We start from the raw sequence: 27,508 nt of genomic DNA on the forward strand, positions 1-27,508 counted from the left end.
GCCATGCGATGCCCTAGATCGTCAATACGACCGTTACAACTGTAGACCTCATCCACAGAACCACAATCACTTACCTCTGCAATCCGGAACCTTTTCACAGCCTCATCCTTCCATACTCACAGATTAGTAGTAAAAATAACAGAAGAGTAACAAGCAATTCAATTATATCATAATCATAAGTTAACAATATGCATACTCAATGTCACAATTCACACACATATGCATGATCCACACAAAACAAAAGAGAATGCAAAAACACTCGTAAAATAAAGTCAAACACCCACTCACCTTGTTACCCAAATCACTAGTACGATGAGATCCCCGCAATCGAATTCGTATTCTTGCCCGATTATTTAGGTTCCTAACCAAGTGTGTATCATTTGTTAAATATCTATAACACCTATCTACATCTGAATTGACGCATTATAGGTTCACTACTGAACCCAAAACCACTCTGAACAGCCCATGTCCCAATCTTATTTAAGACCTCAGAAATGCCCCCTTGTTACCCCTACTCATAGGGCTAATTTGGGTAAATAGGTAGGGAACATAACCCACAAGGGGTAGGGTACCATTCAAGCAAAACAGGGGCTGATTCGGCTTAAAAACACCCGACAGGTGGGAGACAACCGACTGGCCGCTTGCCCAACCGGTGGGAGAGAATCTGCAGAAATTTCTGCACTTCCATATGCGGTTCTGCCAGTTTCTCTGGCTTGGGCTGCCCATGGCCGATTGGTATGGTCCATGGCAAATGGGGAAGGTATCTCTTTGTCCCTATGGTCATTTTACAGTCCTTAAAACCACCAATTACTGTTATTAAAATTACATAACAGTAAACTACCCAATTCCTTAAACAGAATTCAGATTTGGATATGAATTAAGTAAATTGGGTGGCTGAATCCATTTTCCCCAAAATTAGTCACTCAATTAGGGTCGGACTGCTAGGTATACAATAACAGTACCGCTGAAATCCTAACCCCAATCAAGCTTAACAATAGGTTTTAGGGAAGAATTCAGACCATTGCAACCCAATTCTGAAATCTGAAAATGATAATTTTCTGTTCTTATTTTTCTGCAGAAATTTTTTCCATATACTACCTTGTTTCAGTCCCAATTTGCATGAATTCCCAATGAATACCTGAAGCCCTTTTTTTTTGGGGTTATAGGGATTGATTTACTGCAAATTAAATCCTTGAACCCCTACTAAATTTAGGGATTCAGCCACAGGTACTGAATTTAGTATATAGGAACTCAATACCATCCCTCAATCACTAGAAATTCATAACCCTAGCTAACTGTTTTAATTAAACCAACTTATTTCTTAAATTACATGTATCAGTAGGGCTTACCTTAGGTGTAGCAGCCCCAATCGAGTCCTCCCTTTCTTTTTCTTCTCTGCTTCTTTCTGTTCTCGGCAGCAAGGGAGAGGCATTAGCCGACATCCCTGCCCCCCTTATAAACCAAAACAGGCCTTAGGATCTGTTTGGTAAATCTTTTTTTTTTTTTTTTGGAAACCTATTTTTTTCCTTACTGTTTAAACTAAAATAACTCATTATTGAAAATAGAGTTTAGCATGAAATTAATTGCATTAGAGCCCTTACTGATGCCCTAATCACTAGTAAGAGTGGGTAAAATAACCTTGCAAAGCAGTGGGACCCACAGAGAAAAATGCCATTTATGGGCGTTCTGTTACCCGAACCGGCTGGCCGGTTGGCAGCAGGGTATGACGCCGGTTTGCCCATTTTTAGTCCAATTGCTATCCTACCTCTTGGGCTTGTGAGTCCACTCAATGTAGGACTGGTCCCACTATTTTTTGCCATTTGTACACCTTTTCCTCGGTAGGGGATTGCCAACTTCCCTCTTTGTCTGCTGTACAAATGAATCCACCACAGTGTGGCAATCCCTTTTTTTCTGCTATACAAATGAATCCACCAGAGTAAGGCAGCCTATCTCCTATGCCAGCTGGGTCCTGGCACTGAGCTTAGTTGCTTGCAATTTAGGGTGTTACATAAGGGAACCTAATTGCCATATGATAAATTGGTGGAGATTAAAAGGAGATTCCCTAGATACATTTACCGATAATGTGGTCAAACAAGGAAAGTAGGACTTTAAGGGAGACATCAATATGATGTGGAACGAGATGACGACATGTATTATGAAGGTTGCTCAAGACTAAGGGAAGCAAAGGTTATTCATCAGGCCCTAGGGAGACTTTGTGGTGGGATGATGAGATCCAGACAACCATTAAGATTAAGAAAGCTAGTTTTAAGACATGGCAAAGGACTAAAGAGATGGAAGATAAAAAGATGACTAATGTTGCCAGAAACAAAGCTAAGAAAGTTGTAGGGAAAGCAAGGGTGAAGAAATATGACCACCTTTAAAATAATCTAAACACTAAGGAAGGGTAACAAGCCATTTTTATAAGATTGCTAAAATAGGAGAAAGAAGGAGTAGCGATTTCGACCATGTGAGATGTATTAAAAGCGATAATGGCAGAGTCCTAGTAAGGAGATAGTTTGAGTAAGAATGGGTAAAGCACTTCTCTGACTAACTAAATGGAGACACTTCGAGTACAAGTGGCTCGGAAGAATGCTTTATTCATTAAGACACCACATACTATTGATATATACGAAAAGTAAGAACAGCTGAAGTTGAAGTAGCCTTGAGAAAGATTAAAGTAGGCAAGATACCAAACCTTGATGAGGTCCCAATAGAGGTGTGGAAGAACTTAAGACATATGTGGGTTTTCTTCGTTAATTAATAGTTTTAACAAGATTTAAACACAAGGAAAGTGCCAGATGATTGGAGGAGAAGCACTGTAGCCACGATCTACAAAAAGAAGGTGATATTTAGAGCTGCAATAACTATAGAGGCATAAAACTAATAAGCCACACTATAAAATTGTGGGAGAGGGCTATTGAAGCCCATCTGAGAAGAGAAGCTATTATCTTGGAGAACCAATTTGGTTTTATGCTAGGTAGACCCATTACAAAAGCTATTTACTTAAGAGGCTCATGGAAAGATTTAGAGCTTGCAAGAAGGTTTTACATATGGTCTTTATTTGGTTGGATTATTCGTTGCTGCATATTTACAATATAGATGCGGTGATCAGCTAGACCTTTGATTAATTAAAATATCTTTTTTTGATTAACCTCCTCATTTCTTTAATTTGTAAGAGGTCAACTACAGTGTATGCCGCTGTTCAAGTTAGTGAATTAGTGAATTTATTTCATTAATTTGCATAGACCAAGGGTGGACACTCATCGTATACAACATGGACGACCAGGGTATCTAATCCTATTTGCTCCCTATGCTTTAAAGCCTATGATAGAGTCATTAGAGAGAAAATTTGGCATGTACTAGAAAAGAGAAGGGTTTCGAGTTAATATGTAGATATAATTAAAGATATGTGTGAGGACGTGGTGACTAGTGTGAGAATCGTGGGAGGGCATGGGTTTAAATTCCCAGTTACAATTGGGTTACATCAAGGATATGCTTCAATCTTTTATTTTTTTATGCTTATCATATATGATTTAAGAATCGTGAGAGGGCATGAGGTTCTATGGTGTATGCTCTTTGCTGATAATATTGTTTTGGTGGATGGGACAAAAATCGAGAGTAACGTTAAGTTGGAGCTATTGATATGAACCTTGGAATCAAAAGGTTTTCAGATAAGTAGACCAAAGATAGAGTACATGATGTGTAACTTTTGTCACACTACGATGGATAACGATATAGTGAAGATTGAGGGGAGAGGTACCACGAAGTGATCAATTTAAATATCTAGGGTCAATTATAAATAAATAAGGTGATATAGAGGATTAAAGTGAGATGGATGAAGTGGAGAGGTGCGGTCAGAGTGTTGTGTGACCAACATATTCCTATAAAGCTTAAAGGAAAGTTCTATAGGACATTTGTTAGACCGGCTATAAAGTACGGGGAATGCTGGGCAGTTAAGAAATTTCATATTGATAAGCTATGTCTAGCAGAGATGAGGATGCTGAGATGGATGTGCGGCAAAATCAAGAAAGATAAAGAAACGAATGACCATATTAGAGTTAAAAAATTGGCACCCTGCTGGGATCCTCCTCTCCATTGTCAGCCCTCGTTTTGTTTGCTCTTCGGGTATTCCCAGAAATTCCATAGTCGCCTCCATCATCACAAATGATGCTTGGTCCCTTCTCCCCTCCCCTTCCCTTACTAATATTTAGGCTGACGTTCCCCCTCCCCCTCTCCCGCGTTAACCATGAGGATAGGATTTCCTAGACCCCTTCTTCCAATGGCTGCTTCTCCTCTTCCTCTGCTTGGAACCTTATCCGGACCACTGCCCCTAAAGTCAATTGGCACAATGTTATTTGTTTTAAAGGTTATATTCCCCGTCAAAGCTTTATCGGCTAGCACGCTTTGTCTGACTGTCTCCCCACCCAATCCTCATTCACCGCCATATCCAAACCCCCCTTCTTGTTGTCTGTACTGGAACAATTATAAAGATACCAACCACATTTTCTTCAACTTCTCCTTCACTTCCACCATCTGGAAAAAAATCCCCAGTCACTGTTGGCCTTCTCGGAGGCCCATTCTCCCTTTTAATAGGGAATGGATTTGGATTGACATGACTTCTCTGGGGCCTCCATCTGCGACACAATGTGTAAACTTCCTTTTTGTGCTATTATTGATCACCTTTGGATGGAAAGGAATCTTCGTAGATGGATGTCCAAATCCCGGTCCTATGATCAGATTTGGAATGCTATACCTCTCTCAAGCAAAAGCCAGCTAGGAACGCCCCAAGGAACATGCTCATTGTTATTGCCTGGGGTCTCTCCTTCTCTTTCATAGCTTCCCCCCACCCCCATGCTGATTTGTATCCCCCTTAGGTTTTTGGATCTCGGCTCCCCATGAAGTGTTAGTCTCATCTTGTTAGCTTTTGTTTTGCCTCCCCTTTTGTGCTCCCCTTTCTTTTGTCTTTTGTTCTTTGCCCTCTCGGGCCTAGTCTCCCCCCCTTTTCATCTTTCTCTTTGTATATTCTCTCATTGTTTTAATGCATTATTTATTTATTAAAAAAAAGTGTGAACTTGGTATCAAAGCACCTTGGTTTGAGAGTTGACCAGTGACCTTGCAACCTAGGCTCTCTAGCTTTGGAACCCAACAATAATAGAGGGTTCTAGAGCGGGGAATATCATTTGTAAATCATAGTGATGACTTAAAGCTCTCAATAGAAGTTGTTACTGGTGAAGCTGGGAGCTATTAATATAATCGATGGAGAACTCAGTTTGGACAATTCTACCGTCTGGTCTGGAAACAACTTCTTGTTCCTCTTTCATCTGAACCCTATTGAATCTGGAACCTAGTCCCTTGGAGTCAACCTGGGGTCTTCTTTCAAGCCCATATAGGCTCTGCTAGTAATACCTAGCTATAAAACTCTGCAACTCCAAACTTTGTTGCATAGTGTTAACATCATTTGTTGGACTATTGGATGTGCTATGACTGCCATATTTCAGTTAATGGGTGGTTGTTTGAGTCATAGTTGTCACGGCGCCAAGGCAAACCAAGGCGGTGGAAGGTTGTCTAAGCGCTTAGGCGAGAAGGCGCCTGCCTTAAGGCGAACTAGGCGAACAAGTGTTATTTTTTATTTTTTCAATTTTCTAACATTATTTAGTAAGTTATATATACCTTGTATCATAAAAAATAAAGATTAAGCCACATCAAGTCATTAAAAATCAACATTTAGCCACATCAAATCATAAAAAATTGACATTAAGTCATATTAAGTTATAAAAAATCAACATTTAGAAAAATGCTCTAATTCTATAATAAGTTTGACTGGTCAAATGATTTTATTTTTACATGAGACTTTTTGTATTAGTTATAATATAAAACCAGCTTTCTAACAAGTCTAAGATTACTTAAATCTGAGTTGCAATGACAAAGTAATGCTTTAGTCAAACTTATTTTTAAGTGCGCGAATACTGTTAAAATCGCCTGAATGAAAATAATTTTATGAATATCAAAACAAAATATTTTTTTACAGGACTTTTGGTTTTTAGCAATGTTTTAACATGATAGAATTTATAAAATTTTCATAATTGAGAAAAACCCTAGCATTTAAAAGTTGAAAATCGTCCATATAACCAAAATCCAGTTTTTGTTCTTGGACTGGGGGGTTGACTTTTTATCCTTTTGGAATTTGATTTTTAAACTATTTTTATTGGATTCAAATAGGGGGTATTTGCTTATTTATGAATAATATCTTAAGTAAATTATTAAAAACATTTACTTGAATGATATTTGGCATAAATAAGTGCCGAAATAGAAGGCAACATGCAGTGCAACAAGGCGGCTGTCGCCTAGGCCCCAGGCAAACCGCTTGGACGCTTAGGCGTCGCCTAGAAATAGAAGGCAACATGCAGTGCAACAAGGCGGCTGTCGCCTAGGCCCCAGGCAAACCGCTTGGACGCTTAGGCGTCGCCTAGAAATAGAAGGCAACATGCAGTGCAACAAGGCGGCTGTCGCCTAGGCCCCAGGCAAACCGCTTGGACGCCTAGGCGACGCCTTGACAACTATGGTTTGAGTCATGGTGCTTAAACTTGCAAGTTAAAATGGAGTGGATTCCCACTTTGAAATACTCACTTGATTGGAGGTTATTCAAGTTTTATGAGATATTTGGGGTCTTTTTGTTGGCTGGAATCACTATTTCCGTGTTGGGGAGGAACTTCCAGGTAGAGTGTTAACCCCCCCATCTGGAGTGGGTATCTAACTAGGTCACTGCATGTGTCTTCACATCAGTTAGAAGTTAGCAAACCAATACAATTCTCAACTAGTGGAATACGTGGTGTTAACCCCCAACTTAGTTATTATGGAGAACACCAATGCCCAGATATCCATTGTCAAGTTGGATAGTACAAACTGCCTCGACTGGGCTCATTCTGTTAAGCATACCAGATATGTGAGATAGAAAACTCAACAATTATGACTTGGTTTATCATCTCTATGAAACCTGAAACTGGTAGAAGATTTAAACAATTTTGACTTGGTTTATCATCTCTTATGAAACCTTGAAACAAGTAGAAGATGTAGGAAAAAGGATACTACGAAAGATATTTGGGACAATGTATCAAAGACATTTGACCCATGTTGGCTATTCTGCCAAGGTTTATTAACCCCTCCAACAGATTCTCACAATAAAGTAGGGGATATATCTATCTCTGAATACTACAATATTGTTATTAGTCTTTGGGAAGAGTACGACCACTACCAAGATCTCATCTGTCCAACTTTGAAAATGAGGCTAAGGATTATAGAACCTTTGAGAAGCATGTCTTGATCCTCCTTGGTGGGCAAAACCTAGAATATGAACCAATCTAGATGCAAATTATAAGAAAAACACCTCTTCCATCTTTGGATTAAGTGTGTGGTAATTTCTGTAGTGAGGAAACAAGACGGGTGGCTATAGAACCAACACCATCCATTGAGAGATCTGCTCTAGCCTTTACATCACAGCGGATTTGGTGTTATGGAGGACAAGGCCAAAGTCTGAGCCGTGGGATGACAAAGATAGACTAAAGTGTAAACTTTGTGGTAAATCCCAACACCCTGAAGAGACTTGTTGGGAATTGCATGGGTGTTCACCTAGACAAACACTTGGTGGTTTTTGAGGTGGTAAACAAGGGGAAGCCAGGGTTCACGGCTGCCATTGAACACATGCTTGCTTCTGTACCTTAGTTGGACAGCTACTCCAAATCTCCATCACACAAGATAATGTTGCACGTTCTGACTGGTTATGACACAGCTACACAGCTTGTCTCCCACAACTACGTCTTCCCTCACTCAGGCAGGTACCTTGGCCTTTACCCTTCGTGCCTCTACTTCTGCATTTTCCTCCTATTTGGTCATTGATTTCGGCGCTACCAATCATATGATTGGTATCTCTCAATATTATGACTACCATTCTGTTTGATCTAGCAGAGATAAAGTCAAAATTGCTCATGTTTTCTTTCCACTATCTTTGATAAGGATAGTGTTCATGTTACTTCCTCCATATCATTGATTTTGTTCTTAATGCACTAATTTGTTGTTGATCTTCCCTTAGTGAGTCATTTAACCAAGTCCTTGTGTTACTTTATTTCCTTCTCATTGTTTGTTTTAGGATTTGGTGACAAAGAGGTTGGCAATGGACGTGAGGACAACGAGCTTGAACTTCAAGGTCCCAGGCCATCTTTTTTGGAAAAAGCACAATCATTTGTTTATGGGTGCCGTGACGATAGTACTATTAATACTGTGATGCTTTGGCAAACCATCGAACTGTTCTAGAGATTTTACTTGCTTCATTTCATAAGAAGATATAATATGATACTAAAAACAAATAAATAATGCATCTAAGCCATAATCAAAACATATAACAACATTAATTAACTAATATTTAGAGTATTAGAGTAATATACTATGCAATTAAAGTCACAAGTTCCAACTAAAGTTATCCACCTAACATATTAGTTACACAGTAGTACAACATTAATCATAAATTCATAATGACTATCTAGTATCTACTGGAAAGAACTATGATGGCCTGGTTAGATTCCATACCCAGTATGATGGAGTCGACGTGCGGTGCATTTTCCTCTGAGTGCACCACAAATGCATGCCACATCATAGTCTGAGATAAGAATCGAACGTAATCCTCCACAACTGCCAAAAAGACTGAATCATCTACCTATTGAAGGTAACCTATCCGAGGGTATGTATCACCACCATAGTATGAAGAAGAACCTGCCATTGAGCTACTGCCAACTGATGGTTCTGGCAATATATATGGGTTGGCTGGGTATGAGAATATATTGTCCACAATGCCACCACCATATAACTGGGCCTGGGAGCCATAGCCAGTACTAGGAATGGATGAACTAGATGTATGCCCCATCCCAGTAAATTGCTATAAGGTCCATGATACTCTGACCAGGTGCTCTCTCTAATAAATGATGGGGCACGCCATTGCCCACTCCCTCTTCTCTCACTGTGAGGATGACTATCCCCTCCACTTAAATTCATTCCGCCAATAGACGTAGATAAACTATCAACGTCCAAACAATCTTGCTGCCCACCTCTACCGAATCGGCGACGAGGCCCTCTAGTGTAACTTGAACTCCTACCTCCAACTGATTGACGTGCACCGTGATCAGTATCTTATGTGGCATACTCAAACTGACTTTCCCCAGTGAATCGCATTGGCTCCGGCTAAGGCTCTGGCTCGGCCTGTTCGTACTTCTCTCAAACTCTTTCAAATCTATCACCACCCCCACCACCACCACCACCACCACCACCACCATCACCATCATCACCATCATCGTCGTCATCACCATCACCATCACCTCCATCATCATCACCATCACCATCACCATCACCATCACCATCACCATCACCATCACCATCATCGTCACTGTCACCGTCACCATCACCCTCACCATCACCATCCTCATCACTAAGTAGTGTACCATCATGTGTTTGTCTGTGTCTAAGTTTAGGTGTGGGTATGACCACCTGATGAAATGGACCAATCATCATCTTCATCTGATTCATCCATACCAGGCGCAGGCTCGAATGGTCGGGGGGTTGTGAATGTATCCTTCCCTCATTAGCCATATAATCATCAACATCGGCTGCCATCACTCGCACTACATAGGGATCCGGCCTACTTCGAGGCTGATCCATCAACGGTTCACCTCTATCCCTCACCCAGTCTACTAGAGGATCCTCTTCATCTGACTCAATTTGGAAAACATCAGCTAGCTCGATCTGACCCCTATCATTTTCCATACCCATGCGTATGTGCTGCATCCTCAGTCTCATATTATAGTGCACATACACCAAGTCAAAGAGACGTTGTGAACCCAATCTATTCCGCCTTTTCAAGTAGATGAGTGAGAATGTACTCCAATTTCTTTCACAACCAGATGCAGAACATGTATGGGAGAGTATTTTGATGGCAATCTTCCTCAATTCCGATGCCGAACCACCATACAACACCCACCATTCAGTTGCATTACAAATCACAATGAAGGTAAAAGATTATTTTCGTTTTAAAACACTTAAGACTTGGAATAGTAACATACTAAAATTTGGATATCATACCGACATCAGTACTCGTACGACCCGCGAATGTGGCGGGGGCTCTAAAGCTGCCTAATGCATCCTTGAATTCTTTTGTCTATAACAAATTTACAAATAGGACCTAGTTAACAACAATTGTAATGATATTTAGATTCATATTGTACTACAAAACTCACTTTAGTATTGGCTTTGGCCTGTAGATCGGGGTTTGCTTGCAACTTGGCAACCACCTGCTTCATTGCTTCCAGAAGATCCGGATCCAATGCAAGTCTATGGGTGTACTGATACTTGGGGTTTAAATAGTATGCTGAAATTTGACAGAACATATTATTGTCAATGTTAACATTACTGCATTTTTATATCACATAAAACAATGTCTTCAGCCAAGGTTCGAAATTTCGTTTCGTTTCGTTTCGGTGGGTTCAGAAACACCGTAAATACAGAAATTTCAGCAAGATTTCAGTCGAGATGGTATTTTTTTTGGTTGACTGTTTCGGTGGTCAAACGGCCATATTTTGCCCTGAAACTTGGTGGGTAGCTTATTTTAAGGTTAATAAACATGTTTAGAACATAAAAATGCAAAAATATTAGAACATGACATTGTTTTAGAGTTGCACCTTTGTTTAGTAGCAACCGTCGAACTGATCTGAAAATTTTACCTGTTTCATTGCTAAAACAAGATATAATATGATAGCAGAACAAATAAATATTGCATTTAAGCCATGATCAAACATACATCAATATTAATTAACTAATATTTAGAGTATTAGAGTAATTAACTAATATTTAGAGTATTTAGAATTTTTTAATCAATTTAAAAAAATATTTTAATGACATAATACAAAAAAATCAAATATGGTATAACATAATAAGCATATAGTACACTCCAAAACACTTTAATTTTAATCTCCTATTTTTCTTTCATTTTTAAAATCAAAACAGAATATTTTTCCCTATTTTTAAAATTACTTTTCAATTATTAATCTATTTTTCGTATTTTTTAAAAATTAAAATAAATAATTACCTGCTGGAAAAAAATTTCATTTCACTGGAGTCATAGAACAGCAATTAGTGACTAACATATATATATATATATATATATATAGTTGACATCCATCAAAGTAATATTTGTCATAAAAAGTAACAATTTATGTTAATGAAAAATGAATTTTTAAACCAAAAAAATAAAAAAATTTATTTATGTACCAAAAAAAATTTCGACTCCGTGAGGTCATAGATCGGCCTCTAGTGTCTAACATATAAAAAATCTACAAGCATTTAACATGTATTTATGTACTATTTAAAAAAAAAAGGTTTTGAAGAAAGAACTTTACCGTTCCTAAGCTTTGAATGTGTAGATCTTCTTATAGGAGTCCAATGGAAGTCAAAATTTGTGATGATGTGGCTAATTAGAGGCTTATTGGAGTGTTTTTCCTTGAAAATATGCAAATGGAACCGAAACCACCGAGACAAGCGAGACAGAGTTGAAATTATGTATTTATAAGACTTAGAACATATCGTTTCGGTGAGATACCGAAACTATACCGAAATTTCGTACACATTATTTCGTGCCTTATTTTGATTCGACAAAAAATAAAAAAAAAGAAGACCGAAATACCGAAATTTTGGCGAGATTTCGAACCATGTCTTCAACTTTACTTACCAACCTTATGCAACGGATGCTTGAGCTGGCGCTCCCAACGTTCTTCTATTATTTCCACAAATTTCTTACTTCCACGTGGGTTAGCAGCATAGACATGTTCCTTCATCATTGCATCAGCAACATACAGGCTTGGCAAGGTGGGTGTGAAAGAAAAATCCACCATCTTCAACATGCCAACAATTGGTGCCAAGATTTTCACCACTTTACCCAATTATATCCAAAACTCCTTTGATGAAATGGTTGTCTGTGCCTCCCTACCACCAGGTGATCCCGCTTCCCTCCAACCAAACCACTCCTCAGATGTGAACATAGATCGAAGACCAACTTTCTTAGATTTAAAACTCTAGAGTGCAATATAGTTGGTAGCAAATCTATGAGACTGGGCTTGACTAAGTCACCCCCGCACTTCTACCTCAATAGGTTCAATGAAAACCTATGATTATAGACAAATGTGCTCACTTGCCTTGCCCTTTCAACCACAGTCTTCACAATTTTCAGTTTCCCCATGTCCTTCAACATTAGATCAATGTAGTGTGCTACATAAGGAGTCTAAAATAGTTGGAATCTGGGGTTGTTCATCATCTTCTATCTGGCCTTCTTGTAGTTGCTTCCATTGTCAGTCACAATCTGAACAACATTTTGTATCCCAACTTCTTCCAAAACCTCTTTCAAAAGCTTGTAAATATATTTTGCATTATTTCTTTCCTTAAATGCATCAACAGACTTCAGGAAAATGGTTCTACCATCACAATAAACCATAAAATTGATGGACTTTCTCGTGGGCCCTGTCCAACCATCACACATTATGGTGACCCCGTAGCTCTCCCACAAAACTTTTAACTCATAAATATATGCTTTCTATTCCCTCTTCTCCGAAGGCAAATATACATTCATCACCTCATATGTAGTGGGCCCCTTTATCCTTAGACCGGCCTCAACAACAGCATCAAGCATCAGCTGATAATTGGAACCTGTAGTGGCATTTGCCGGGATGCTATGAAATATCATTCACTTAGACACAACCTCCCCAATATAAACCTTTATGTTAGTCCATATCCCCTTTATCTTATGCTGCTTGCTGCCCTTTTTCCTGTACGCATGGGGATCCTGTTCTAGAACGGGGTTCACACGAGGTGGTACCGCTAGAGGTGGAGGTGGGGTTGCCCTTGTACTCTGTGATCTCCTAAATGGAAGAGGAGGCTATGAAGATCCATTACCCCCTGCTCTAGATGGACCAACTCCTCTACTCTGTCCACAATGTCCTATTTTTCTTTATTTTTAAAATCAAAACAGAATATTTTTCTTTATTTTTAAAATTAATTTTCAATTATTAATATATTTTTTTAAATTTTTAAAAATTAAAATAAATAATTACTGGCTGAAATTTTTTTTTGCTTAGATAGAGTCGTAAAAAAAGCAATGGTGATTAACATATATATATATTTGACATCCATCAAAGGTATATTTACGATAAAAAGTAGCAATTTATGTTAATGGAAAATGAAGTTTTAAACCAGAAAATAAAAATATATTTATGTACCAAAAAAAAATTTTTTGACTCCGTGGGGTCATAGATCGGCCTCTAGTGTCTAACATATAAAAAATCTAGAAGCATCCAACATGTATGTATGTACTGTTTAAAAAAAAATGGTTTTGGGGAAAGAACTTTACCTTCACTAAGCTTGGAATGTGTAGATCTTGTTAGATGAGAGATTTGGAAGTCAAAATATATGATGATGTGGCTAATTAGACTCCAATAGGAGTGATTTGTGTAAAAAATTGCAGCTGGAACCGAGATATAACCGAAATAGTTGAGACAGGTGAATTTTGACTCTGTCTCACCGAGAGCATGTATTTAAATCATGTGGTTCGTAGCATTTCGGTATCTCGACGAGACAATACCGAAATCTCGGTCGAGATACTGAAATTTCGGCCGAAACATTGTACAACTACTAATTCGTAATACGTTTCGTTTCAACAAAAAAAGTCAAAATTTTTGAGATCTCGCTCGGTGAGATTTTGAACCATGCACTTAATACATTTTCAACACGTTATTAGCATTGATCAGATACGAGGAGATTACGTATCTGATCCTGATTTCAGCACTGTCTTTGCGGAGTTGTAAAGGGTGGACAACACCTAAAGTACTCCCTTCATGATGGGTACTTATTCTTTGGCACACGACTATACATTCCAAACTCTTCCCTACGTCATCACATCATACGAGAGTTACATGGAGGATGACTGGAAGGACATTTTGGAAAGGATAAGACTCTTGCACAAGTGACGGATCTATAATATTGGCCATTTATTGCAAAGGATGTCGATCATGTGATCAAGAGATGCCATGTATGTCAGTTAGCAAAAGGGGAAAAGCAAAACATAAGGTTATACTCTCCACTACCTATAACTCATGCACCGTGGCTTGATGTTAGCATGGACTTTGTCCTTGGACTACCCCCTACTAGAGAGCGATATGATTCCATAATGGTGGTTGTGGATCGTTTCTCTAAGATGGCCCATTTTATACCATGTCACAAGACTTTTTATGCTTATTAAGTTGCAAAGCTATTCTTCAAAGAAGTAGTGCGACTACATGGGCTGCCCACTAGCATTGTGTTTGACCGTGATGTCAAGTTTATGAGTTACTTCTGGAAGACATTGTGGCTGAAAACAAATACAAGCTGAATTTTTCAACCGCATTTCATCCATGGACTGACAGACAGATAGAGATGGTGAATAGAAGCTTGGGAAATCTGTTGAGATGTTTACTTCAAGATTATGAGAAGACATGGCTCTCCATCCTTGACATTGCTAAGTTTGCCTACAATAGTTCAGTGAACAAGACAACGGGTCCTACTCCTTTTGAGATCTTGCTTGGAGTTCAGCCTAACCGACCTATTGATTTTGTGTCACTCCCATCCCAAGCTCGAGTTAGTATTGAAGCTGATGAGTTCTTGCGCCATATTGTTGAGGTGCATGCCAACTTTTGATGACGTATTGCCTTAAACAATGACGTGTATAAGGCTTCAGCTGATCGTCATCAGCGTTATGTGGAGTTCAAACCCGGGGACATGGTGATGAAACGTGTCAATCTTGAACGGTTCCAAGCTGGTATTAATACTAAACTCCACCCACGGAAGATGGGTCCCTATAAGATGCTGAAACATATTGGGCCTAATGCTTATGTGCTCGAGTTGCCTAATGATATGACCATAAGCAATGTGATTAATGTGGCTGATCGTCACCTTTATGTTGGGCACCATTCTGATGATGGAGACACGGAGCAACTGTTGAGACTACCCCAACTGAAGCCGCCTACTACTGATGTCATTGAAGATGGCTTGGATGATAATTACAAGACTACCCATCGTGGTACTAGCTATCACACTTTCCTTGTCAAGTGGAAGGGCCGTCCCCATAGTGACTGTACTTGGATCCATGCTAATGACTTTAAAAGACTTGATCCCGACTTGTATGAGCGCTACATGTCCATCAGCCATTTGTCGGAGACAAGTGTTTTCAAGCCGAGGAGAGTTGCTGCAGCAATGAAGATCTATTCAAGGAGGAAGAAGAAGGTCGACCATGGGGTGAGTATGGGTCGACCAGGCCTAGTCTATAGGCCCACGATTTGGGCTGTGATGGGTTATTTAGTTTCTAAATATTCAGCACTATTTAGTTCATAATTTCGGTTGTTTTATTTCCTAGTTTCTAATTCCAGCTTTAGTAACTAGATGATAGTAGTTTCCTATTTCAGTTTTTTAGTAACTTGGGAGTTTCTAAGTTGGAATCCCCCCCATCACTATTATAAATAAAGGAGGGCTTTCACAGTATAGCCCACGATATTTATGAATAAGAAAGCTATGATGTTTTGCTCTTTGTGAGTTGCTTTGTGTGTGATCAAAGTGATGGACTAGTGTTTGATCCGGTGACTCTTTGCGGCGTGAAGTCCTAGAGGTTTCTTCGAGTATTATTCTTCTTTTCAAAGTTAATTGCAAGGTTCTTCAAGCCAGTTCTTGCAGTTGAGACCTAGTTAGACTTCCTATCCTAGTCTACATTAGATCTGGATTATTATCACACAAGCTTAGTCAACAATTCTTAGTCCACAGGGTTATTAGTGCTACTGCAACATAGGTGGTATCCTTGGTCCCGATATGCGCCATCGGTCACCTAGCGATACAAGCTAGTTACGAGTTAAGAGCATACCGGTCCCTACATGCGTACTTTTGTAACTGGTTAGCCCCTATTAATAATCCCTGTAAACCACAACACTGGTAACCACCTCAGCCACGAAGGGTTTGTCACGACACCGGTAACAACCTCGGCCATGTGGGATGGGTGGGATTAACCAATACCTAACCCCTATTGGCAAGGGGTTGTAGCACCCGGGTTTTTTTCCTAACCCGATGCAATCTATTATGAATCATATCACATCACAACAACAAGGTGATCATGATCGGGAATGCAAACTACCTCGGCCACACTGCACCCACAACCATAAACACACACTCTCACTCTATGGGCTTGTGGTACTGGAAACTACCTTAGCCACACTACATCCCATCCAACAACACTAACCACAATCTCTCTTAATTCACCAACACCAACACCAACACCAACACCAACACCAACACTAATACCAACATTCACCAGCACCAACATTCCACATCACACACCAATATGCACATTCCAATTCTCAAATAGTAACAGGGTTCATAATGCACATTCTCATGATCATACGAAGAATTAAACAAAGATAAACACTCCTCAAAATAAATCACAACACCCACTCACCTTTTGTCCCTACTAGTCGTGTGCAGACGGTCACTCCAAACCGATAGAGCCAAATCCGGGACTTCTTTGCCTAGATTTTCTCCCTAGGTTATGGGGGTCTTGAGTGACTGTGTATGTCCCAAATTCCCTATGTGTTGATGATCCTACTCATACCTTATGGTTTATCCACTTTAGGTTAGTTTACAAGTTAGGTTTAGAGTCTTAGGGTTAGATTTTATGTATGTGGCACCTATAATTAGTTTAGGAATGGTGTAAATAGTAGTTTAGATTACATGGATTTTAGGGATTTGGTCATTTCCCCCAAATTTTAGGGTTTAGTTTACCCAAATTTTGGGAATTTCGGCTAGGGCTTCATGTAATGGTCTCCTATTTAACTTATGATCACCCCACTCCCCTATTCTAGGTGTATTACATCATTTCCCGAACATATAGTTAGGTTAGGGCGGTAGATAATAGAGGATTTGGTCAAATTCCAAAGTTAGGGTTTAAGTAGCTAAATCTAGGGTTTTAAATTATAGTTTTTCTATATTGGGTCTCCACACTCAAATATGAGTGGTTCAATTTGCTAGATTAGGTCTCCGACACAAAATCCCCAACTTAATTTGTAAATCAAGTATGTGGGTAGAGGGGATTCCGATTAGGGTTTCCAATTAGCTTGCTAGAGAAATGGGGTAAGAGAGAGAGAGAGAGAGAGAGAGAGAGAGAGAGAGAGAGAGAGAGAGAGAGAGAAAGTATACATGAGAGGTAGAGGGATAGAGTTCAACCCACCTTAATGTATAGGTGGGTGGAGGTGATCTCCCTTGCCCCAACCTTCTTCTCCTTTCTCCCTTCTCTTCTTCTCGTCTTAATTTGGTAGGTAATGAAATGAATGAGCTGATAGCTCTATTTATAGCAACTTAAGTTAGCTAAGGATTGTTTGGGAAATAAATGGGTTAATTCGTCAATCGGTTAGCGGGCCCACCTTGGGGTGACCTAACACATTAATCCACTCCCTGGTAGGTTTACCAACTATTGGAGGTGGTTTGAGGTGCACGGGTGCGAGGGCTTGGGCCTCACGGACAAATAACTTACTTTTGGCTAATACCCTCACCGGAGGGTGCTTACTAGCTGATGGAACCATTGGTGACCATCAGCTGGTGTGGGTTGTTTATGTCCACTTTGGGTGGGACAGGGGCAGCTGGTTGTGTGGATGGTTCCTTGAGTATTTATAGGTATGTGGGCCCATCCTTAGTGCATTTCACTACCGTCAGATAATTCCCTCTTAATGGTAGAGGACTTGCACTGACTTCTTTGGTGGCTTGAAACCTTTTTGGTTAAACATGAGTAGCATGTGCATGTAGGGTCACCCCTCTCTCTTCGGTAGAGACTGTTACTACCCAGTAATCTTTGATATTGTCTTCCCCATGTGGTTCATTTGTATTCAGTCACACAAGGTAGGTTTAGGGCACGAGCATAACAATTAGTCCCAAGTGGAAGGAAGCTATGGGTGAATATATTAGGGCTTTTGAGAAGAATTGTACCTGGGATGTTGTCGACCATTCAGAAGGAAGGGTTCCAATAGGTCGCAAATGGGTCTACTTAATCAAATACTGATCAGATGACACCATTGAAAGAATAAGGCTAGGTTGGTAGCCAAGGGATTTAGTCAACTGTATGGAATTGACTATCAAGAAACATGTTCCAGTGGCTAAGCACAACTCAATGAGAGCCCTCCTATCAATGGCTGTCAATCAGGACTGGCTACTATATCAGTTGGATGTGAAGGATGCATTTCTCCATAGGGACTTGGTATATGAAGTGTATATGCAAGTTAGTTGGGTTGTAAACCCACTGACTCACCTATTGATTGAAATCATAAAGCAGGTGACGTTGGTGGACACCCTCTGATTGATATAGGGAAGTTTCAGAGATTGGTGGGGAAGTGATCTATCGATCCCTTACTCGTCCCGATATTGCTTATGCTGTTGGGTAGTGAGTCGGTTTATGCATGCGCCTAAGAATGGACATTTAGATAATGCGTATTGTTTTCTTAGGTACTTGAAGTCCAATTCAGGAAAAGGACTAATTTATAGACCACCTGAAAATTGAGGGTACATAGATTCTGATTGGGCAGGCTCTGTTACAAATAGAAGGTCCACTTTAGGGTACTACACCTTTGTAGGTGGGAATCTGGTTACTTGGAGAAGTAAAAAGCATTATCTAGTGGCCAGATCAAGTGTAGAGCTAGAATTTAGAGCCATAGCACTTGGGGTTATGTGAACTCCTATGGTAGAAGAGATTCGTTCAAGAATTGGGTTTGAGACTGAAGGCATCGTGCTGTTGTAGTGTGACTGTGTGACAGCAAGGCTGCCATTATCATAACCCATATTCTTGTGCAAAATGATCGTACAAAACATATTGAAATTGATCAGCACTTGATCAAGGAAAAAAAATTTACTGGTTACATTTGCACTCCCTTTGTGAAGACAGGGAATTAACTAGCTGATGTATTCACTAAAGAAATCAACTCACTGCTGCTCCCCCATATCATCTTGAGCAAGCTGAGCATGTATGACGTATGACATTTATTCTCCTGCTTGAGGGGGAGTGTTAGAAGCACATATTGTGAGGGTAGAATAGTAAATAGAATGGGCAATAAGTACGTATCTATAAATGTGCATTTATGTAATCTTAGTTTTTTTTTTTATTTCCCTGTTAATGAATATAGGAGAGAGGTAGGTTATTAACCTGATCTCCCGACGGTTTTCTGTGCAACCACTGTTCTCCTTCCTCTCTTCACCTTCTTTTTTACTTCCTCCTTTATTCTCTTCTTAATTTCTACTACTGCTGTAGTAATATACATCAATTGTGAACTTTCTCAACATTCTTCAACTTGCTCATGTTTGCATCTGCTTAAGCTTACTGTGATTTGTTATATGTATTTTGTATCAATTGAGCAGGGCAGGGATAAGGATTGCATACTTGTATCTTTTGTAAGATCTACTGATAATCCAAGGGCTTGCAAGTCTTCACTACTTGGAGATTGGCAGAGGATAAATGTTTCCCTTACACGTGCAAAGGTAGACAGCTCATCATATCTTCATAGTGTTTTAACAATCTATGCCAGATGAAAATGTCATAGGTTTTCGTTCTTTTGTATATAGATGATGTGCACATTCAAAATTGATGTTGGTGGTCGTGCAAAACTCTTTCAATATGTATTTATTTCAAAAAAAAAAAAAAAATGGAAATATTTTTTATATGCTAATATATGGTAATAAGGCAACCATTCACAAATTCAACTTCTATCCACCTGCCTATATATAGACATCTTGAGCTTCTCCTCAAGTAGATTTCAATTGAACCAGGGAAGTATGAGCAAAGTTGATGAACATTCTGTGTTGAGCACAAGTAGAGCTTGCCCATTAATATCTGCTTGTTTTGGTCCTTTTGCAGAAGAAGTTGATCTTGGTAGGGTCATGCAAAACTCTTTCAAATGTTCCACTTCTGAAGCTTCTGATTGAAAAGGTTGATGAGCAATCTGGTATTTTCTGCATCTCCCAGAAAGATTTCCACCAGTCAGGAAAGCTGAAGAGATGCTCACAGAAGTTGAATGTATTATAGTTGCTTTGCTCTCAAGTAATTTTTTGCTGCTCTATTCACCAAAAAAAAATTGCTCCTCTTTTTTTTTTTTTTTTTTTTTTTTGAAATGTAAATTAGTCCTATGAGGGAAAATGAACCTCTCCAACAATCTCGTCCCCTTTTCTTGTGAAAAAGTCTTACAAATTTTCATCACTCAAGAAATGTAAATTACTCAGGAAAGAAAATGAATACTCATGTACCAGAAATCAAACCTGTTACTGTTCAATCTAGAGATGTAAATGAGCTCAATGAGGAAAGAAAGATTCTCTCTCTCTCTCTCTAGCTTCATTGCAATTTACATACGCGCTGAGTCCTGATGCTTTTTGTGAAGAAGAGGCAGAAGAATAGGTGTTTCCAGTCTTCACCTCTAGCCAAATGCTCTGGAACGTCTGCATCACCCATTGGTAAAGTTCAGGGAAGTCGGTGGGTGGAGGAGAAATTGCTTCATAACCAGTTCTTGGTCATTTTGTTTGCTTATTTCCACCGGCGACACAGCTTTTCTGCTTGAAATCTTTCAATGCCAAGCACTACAGGGGTGCTTATATGTTTTTTGAGTTGCTTCATATCATCCAGGTAAGTATCTTTTAATTGGCATACAAAGTTGTACCATAGTGGCTAAGTAAGCAGCAAATCTTGGGTGTAAATATAAGCACCCAATACGCATCTGGCGGCTGGAGGATATTAGGGGTGTGTGCCCCATTTCATCACATTCCTCTGCCGGTATAGGTCGATTAAGGCCTCATCGTTTATGTGAACCATCATCATGCCTTCAATCTGTTTGAGCTTACAAATTACATCCCTTGTACAACCACTTTGCCATTTGGCCTAAAAAATTTCGATCTGTCTACTCTTCTCCGGTACTGTTAGGAAAGGCATGCAAACAGGACTCTTCCACCCCTTTATATTTGGGGTTTTCTTTCCTGCAATTATGCTGCTAGTGACTATTTGTTACATTGCAGTACATGAGTTAGTCTATGTGATAATATCAGACAAACATCTTATAGTTTGTCACTTCATATAGAAAAAAAAAAGGTTGTATGGTCTATCATGTTATAACACCCTAATCTGATATTTATACCCCTACTTGTGGACAGGCAAGAAGAGAGAGCAGAGGAAGCTAAGAAGGCAAAACTGACCCCACCTGCTCCTATTCAGCATGCCAAAATCATCAGGGAACTCATTAGAAGATGTGGACAAAGAGGTAAAATTATGAGGCTTAGTATAGGAGAATAGAGAAAAGGGGTGTAACACGAGGACTTCCTAGGGGGTCACCTATCCTAGTACTATTCTCACCTAAGCACGCTTAACTATAAAGTTTCAATGGGATCTGGTGCATTAGTGTTGGTATGATCGCACCCAAACTGATAGGTCCAAATTTGGCCAGCCGGTTTTGCCCGGCAGAATGTAATTTTGGGGTTTTTGCACTATGGGGCTCACTTCTACTATGCCAATTCCCATTTTGCCCTTATAGAAAGAGACCTAATTGAGGGTTAAAATACATATTTTATACCAATAAATAAAAAAGGAAAATTAAATTTACAAATCTAATTACATATTAGTTAAATTAGGTATTATATTCAATATTCTAGGTTTTTGTGTTGTGGGGCCCACACATCTACTGTGTAAATTCTCATATTGCCCCAATGTAAAGAAGCCTAAATGAGGTATGGAAAGTATATTTTAATGTCAGTAAATAAGTAGGGGAAAATAAATTATAAAAATTAATTGCATAATAATAAGTTAAGTATATATATATATATAAGGGTATTATACTAAGGCCAGCCAAATAGACCCTTAAGTTTGTTTGGGCTGCCCTATATAAGAGGGAAATAAGGGCTAATAACTCACCCTAATCGTGGCTATAACAATAAGAAGAAGAAGAAGAAGGAGTTTCTTCACCTAAGGTTCCTGTTGGACCAGAACTGTACATAGGTAAGGGCTATTATTCATTTCAATAGAGATGTTGGTAGTTTCATCAATTGGGTAGGTAGACATTAGGGTTAGGGTTTTGCTTAATTAGGGACATCAACTGTACAGCTTCCCAATAGAGAAAGTCCTAATCTCTGTGGACTACTAGGGACCTAGTTGGTAGGAAATTTATCCCTACAAAACTCTGGAACTTAGGGTTCCCACCAGTTCAGTAGCAATTCAGCAAGAATTTGTGTAAAGTGTGGTTAATTGTGTGAGATTTTATTAAAGCCCTAAAACAGAAATTCATACCATGTTTAATTTCTATCATAATTTAAAAAATTTTGTCCCTAATAGTTTTATCTAAATTCAAATGAAGAGGGAACTCAATTCTGGCATTTAAAGACTGAATTCCAACTTCAATTTATGCAAAGAACTTGGAACAGAAAATTAATTCTACAAAAATTGAGAAAATAAATGTGAAACCCTAGATTTTTCTATGGAACTGAAATTACCTCACCTAATCCCAGCAATTGGACTTCAGAAAATGGGTCAGTAGGGAAAACCCCAACCTTGGAAAGGTCTCTGCAACCCAATTTTATCCCTGTGAACCCTGGAATCTAGGGTTTCGGTGGTTCAAAGGAATTTAAAGAAAAAAAAAATTATGGTAGGGATGAGATTGATTAGGTAGCAATTCTACCAAACACTTTAGGGCAGAATTTTATTCTAGATTGGAAATGGGATTTTTGCAGAATTTCCTACAATTTTATTCAAAATAAATTTTGTGCAAGCTTGAAATGGGGTGGAAATTTTCTTATATGTCTAAGAGCATCTGAGCCCAACCTCAATTAAGTGAGAAATTGGGGAAAGAGATTCATTTCTACAGATATACTATAAACCTTGAAAATTCTGTAGGAACTTAATACCTAAGCTAAGTTACAATAGGTAGTGTCCCATAAATGTTCGGGGACTCCATAAATGTGAAAAGTTGTTGGTACGACCCCGAGAAACCCTATCCAAGTGTGGGACCCACTAGGGGTTTCCCCACAAGAAACCCCAATAATAAAGAAAGTGTGGGGAACCTGGATTGCGCGGTGAAAAATGGTCATAGGCCCAATTAAATTCGGAATTGGGATAATACACTTAAGCAAAGTGGGGTAGAATTATAGGATTTATATTTTATAAATAATGATTTGGAATATCTTGTGAAATAGAAAAATAAGTTGCAGGGAGAGGACCTAATTGAACCAAAGAATTAAATTTTTTGAAAGTTGGACATCAAGGTGAGTGGGGGTTTGTTTTATTTTATGAAGGGTTTTTGTACTTTTCTGTTTATGCTGCTCATGTGGAGTGTGATGGTTATTATGTTATGGATATATTTTATATAAAATTATATATTTCACATGTTGCATGATTTTACTGACTTGATGTGATTGAAGTTTTATGGATGTGTAGTATGATAGTTGTGTGGGTGATGATTGTAATATTAACGGTTTGAGGTACGGTGTGGCCGAAGTTCTTGTCGGTACCATGGGTTCAGAAGTACGTGTTATAGTTGCGATCACGGATATGTGATTGGATGTTATGGATGCATGTAGATGTATATGGTTAGGATTACATCCCAGTGCTACAACCCCTTGTCCGTAGGGAGATAGGTACAGACTAATCCAGACATATGTGGTTGCCTGATCAGTAGTACACTTTCGTAGTATGACGTACTGTACCTAGAGACGGATAGCAGCGAGGCACGACATACTGTATACTTGACTTCCCGGGGTTACTAACCTAGGGGTTAGCTGGGGGACCGAAGTTCTTTCTGGGACTGGCTGACTCCTGCTTGCAACGAGCTTATATTCCAGAGGCCCAACATATATGGTAGGGAATGCCACCTGCGTTCTGTAGTACTATACCTCTGATTTCAGACTTAGTAATGGACTAGGAAGTAGTGTAATGTTAAATGAAATCATGAGCATCATATGAGTTGTGGAGCATACATTGCATCATTTGTATTGTGTTTGCTTGCTTGCCCCCACCCCCCTCATTGAACATGACGTGCTCACCCCTTATATTTACTCATTCTAGATGTCGAGACCAATGTTTTGTCGACTTTCTGCTCTAATTATGAGACAATGGCCATGGATGACTTGGCTAATCTTCAAGAAGATGAAATCAACTATGGACCCGACTGCGAATGCTACAACTGTGCTTACGAAGGCAAGTTCTTCTGAGGAATAGGATGGAATATTCCTATGTCTTTTTATGTATATATTTTTGTTGATGCGTACTCTGATGTATATCGTCTACTACTGAGATACTGTAAACTGTGTAAATATTCTCTTTTTGTAAGGTATGTAACGCTTATTTAGATAATTGTAAATATATCTTATCACTTAGTTGGCACTAGAGCTTATGTAAAATATCTTATTGTTGGACTATGCATGTGTATATAAACTCAGATTTTTCGTAGTGTAATTGTGGTGTTATGATCTGCCCTAGTTTAGATCCTAGAAAAACAAGCTAACTGGATACAGTGAGATGTTCAGTGCCGCATGCCTTAGCCTATTGGAGGCAGGTGTGACACGTGTAATATTCAAATGCTTCCTTACTTAACAGTTACAATTATTCTAAAGCATCAGAACTTTATTTGCATGTATATGGGACAAATTTAAGTAAATGTTGATGTAATTAAGCGTCATGCAAAATGTTTTGAGGCACAACCAAGATGGCACATGAGTGCCAAGTTGCCAAGTTTGTTACCACTTACCAGACATCGAAATCATTCCTCTATTGTAACACCCTAATTCTCCCCTCCCCCCTTTAAATGTTTTTATTTACTTTTTATGTTAAAGATTCTGGTTATGTCTGATTGGCATGCAATCTCAGAATAGTTTATAGGTCTAGAATGCAATCTAAAGTAAGAATTAGAGAAAAATTAGGTTTCAGAATGCCTTCTCGTATTATAATCAACTTCAAGAATACATACCTAACATAGTCTACATTTCAATGTTCTCAAGTATAATCTTGCATCTAAACTATAAAATAATGTCATGGAAATAATCCCCAGAGTAGTGAAGCAATGCGCTTCGCACGTAGAAAGTAGAGTAGGCTGAAAATTTATAGTCATATAGATAGTGTTAGAGGCTTGAGTAGAATTCATATTATGGAAAGGTTGCCAAAGTACTTATGAGTTCCCACATCTTAGAACTCATACTTAAAAGTTAGTTGCTAGAAAAAGAGTGCCCAAGTTCTAATTATAAGTCTCCACATCGGACTGCTCACATCTAATATGGAATTATTAATTTATTACTTCCGTCTTCCACATGGAACCCCAAAACTCTGAACCTCTAGCAAAGTCTATCTATCTCTCTCCTATTCGTATGAAATGACCACCTCAACCCCCCTTATTTAATACTAAACTATTGTTGGACAAATGTGTCCATCAAATCCTGATTAAGCTTATTAATTTGCATTATTATTTTAAATGCGATGTGTTGTACTAAGGTTATACCATAAATTCCACAACTATCGACACTATTGGGCATAATTTTCATAAGATTGCCATTTTATACATTTCTTAGAATGTGATTCAATGTTGCAGTCATAATATCAATAGGAAGGAATAGGAGTTAACCATTGCTGGTGAAGTTTCAGTTTTCAAGTTCTAGTTTCTTCCAAATGGTTAACACCGCATGCAGATTGGGTTGGGCCCATCTGTTGTCAGTAGGCCAACCCAAGTTAGGCCCAATTCTATACGCCTGATGACTGCAAAATACAATACAGTGGCCCAAGCTGGTTTTGGACAACCTGAACTTACAGGCTTATGAGTTCGAAAGTGAGGGCCAATTTGACATAATTGACAACACAAAGTTGAGGCCTAAATCTTAAAGGCCACCAAGTATCCACATAATTGGACTTATTAGGCCCAATACCATTTCTAAAAGGCTCAGAACTGGTCTGATTTATTACATTTTTTTCGAAAGATCTTGGATTCAGATCCTGTCCGGCTGCATCTGAGAACCAGAGCACAACCAACAGCTAGGAGCACCTGGGTAGGAACCCCAACATATAAGCGTGCATTCCGAGGGGCTCCAAACTGTCGGATGCAAGCTGGGTGCTCAGCATAGCTACAGAGGATCTCAAAGTTTCAACCAGGACCCAGTCCCTCTACTCTACCCTGTACCTACCCCGGCACATCATAGTGATAAGATGGGCATGAAAACTAAGGACTCAGATCTTCTCCAGCAGCTGAGCGGCCCAAAGAGGCATCCAGTGGTTGGGAGGACCTGGATAAGCACTCCAACACATGGTCAGGTCCTCCCAACCATCGTAAGGTCCAACACATGACCCTTGTTGGACCAAACATTGGTGGCATCAAGAGGATCTAAGACATATTCTGAAATTCAATTTTTCTCTAATTTTTTTGCTTTAGAATGTGTTTTATAGACAAGAGATGCAGCGGGCTTAGCGTCGGAAAAATGCCTTTACATGGGTGTGCTATAATAGATGAGAAGAACAGAACTAAACGGATTAATTCCTTTGACCGGTCATTTTGAGCTACCCAGAATCTATGCCAAGAATGCATGCAAATGTAGCTCAAATTTGCTGTATGTATATACTGTTGTTGGAGAAGTTTATTTTGCATTAAAAAAAAAAATGTTCTGCATAGATTATTTAATTTCAGCTAGTGGAGAGGTTATGAACTCATTCTGCTCATTGGATGCATAAGTGAGTCCCCTAAATTACACAGAGCAGCCTATTGCACAAGGCTTCCACTACTGCACGGATTGAGTCCTCTGTTGATGATGTGCAAAAAAAAAAAAAAAAAAAGCAGTCATGATAACTTTAATTTTCCTGCAACTTATAAGGAAGCACATAGAACATCCATTTATAAAAAGAAGAAGAAGACGAAGACGAAGACAACCACGACGAAGACGACAAGACAAGACTGGAATTGAATTTCTATCATCTAAAGGTTTTATCATTGCAAAGAGGTGCCTTCATTAGTTCAGTCCTTTATTTATTACTTGTAGACTCATTTTATTTTCATTAATATCATCTAAAGGTTTTATCATTGCAAAGAGGTGCCTTCATTAGTTCAGTTCTTTATTTATTACTTGTAGACTCATTTTATTTTCATTAATATTAAGCATCATTACCAACAAACTTCCCTTTGTTTGAAGGAAAAATGATGATCATATATTTAAAAAAAAAAAAAAAAAATGTCTGAATTTAATTCGTTAATCCTCAATCAAGGTCTAATGAATCTTATTTAGACATTGATGTTTCATCCTGCATTGACTCATGATATCTTTTTTTGAATTGATTAGTTGTAAACAACCTCTTAATAAGCTTTCATAGTTTAGAAGCCAAATTATACCTTAAAAAAGAACATTTCTCTCTCACCTCAATTGAAAAGGAAGG

General features: G+C 38.9%; 2 protein-coding genes and 1 pseudogene across 7 annotated transcripts in view; 2 read left to right on the plus strand and 1 right to left on the minus strand.

Annotated features, from left to right (window-relative positions):
• LOC122068119 (DNA replication ATP-dependent helicase/nuclease JHS1) overlaps nt 1-20,467 on the plus strand; it is a 90,029-nt gene extending 69,562 nt beyond the window's left edge. For all 6 annotated transcript variants that reach the window (XM_042631962.1, XM_042631964.1, XM_042631961.1 and 3 more), the window contains 2 exons: nt 19,498-19,617; nt 19,994-20,467. In XM_042631962.1, the coding sequence (XP_042487896.1) occupies nt 19,498-19,617; nt 19,994-20,161 (288 nt within the window). In that variant the 3' untranslated portion in view covers nt 20,162-20,467. The remainder of the gene's footprint in view (nt 1-19,497; nt 19,618-19,993) is intronic.
• A 141-nt stretch (nt 20,468-20,608) lies between these two features.
• Nucleotides 20,609-24,538, plus strand: LOC122068120. The gene is made up of 3 exons (XM_042631968.1): nt 20,609-20,752; nt 21,274-21,380; nt 24,170-24,538. Exons 1-3 carry the CDS (start codon nt 20,697-20,699, stop codon nt 24,313-24,315), a joined length of 309 nt encoding a protein of 102 aa, XP_042487902.1. The 5' UTR covers nt 20,609-20,696; the 3' UTR covers nt 24,316-24,538.
• Nucleotides 21,419-21,537, minus strand: LOC122068122 (annotated as a pseudogene).
• Nucleotides 24,539-27,508: the final 2,970 nt, after the last annotated feature.

This window comes from Macadamia integrifolia, unplaced genomic scaffold (assembly GCF_013358625.1).
Source record: "Macadamia integrifolia cultivar HAES 741 unplaced genomic scaffold, SCU_Mint_v3 scaffold342, whole genome shotgun sequence".
Taxonomy (NCBI): Eukaryota; Viridiplantae; Streptophyta; class Magnoliopsida; order Proteales; family Proteaceae; genus Macadamia; species Macadamia integrifolia.

What these genes read in the sequence shown, in the direction of transcription:
- LOC122068120 (XM_042631968.1), top strand. Translation starts at nt 20,697, where the DNA reads ATGCCAAGCACTACAGGGGTGCTTATATGTTTTTTGAGTTGCTTCATA. An exon ending in AGTTGCTTCATATCATCCAG is followed by an intron (nt 20,753 to 21,273) that starts GTAAGTATCTTT and finishes ACTTGTGGACAG; the next exon opens with GCAAGAAGAGAGAGCAGAGG. An exon ending in TAGAAGATGTGGACAAAGAG is followed by an intron (nt 21,381 to 24,169) that starts GTAAAATTATGA and finishes TACTCATTCTAG; the next exon opens with ATGTCGAGACCAATGTTTTG.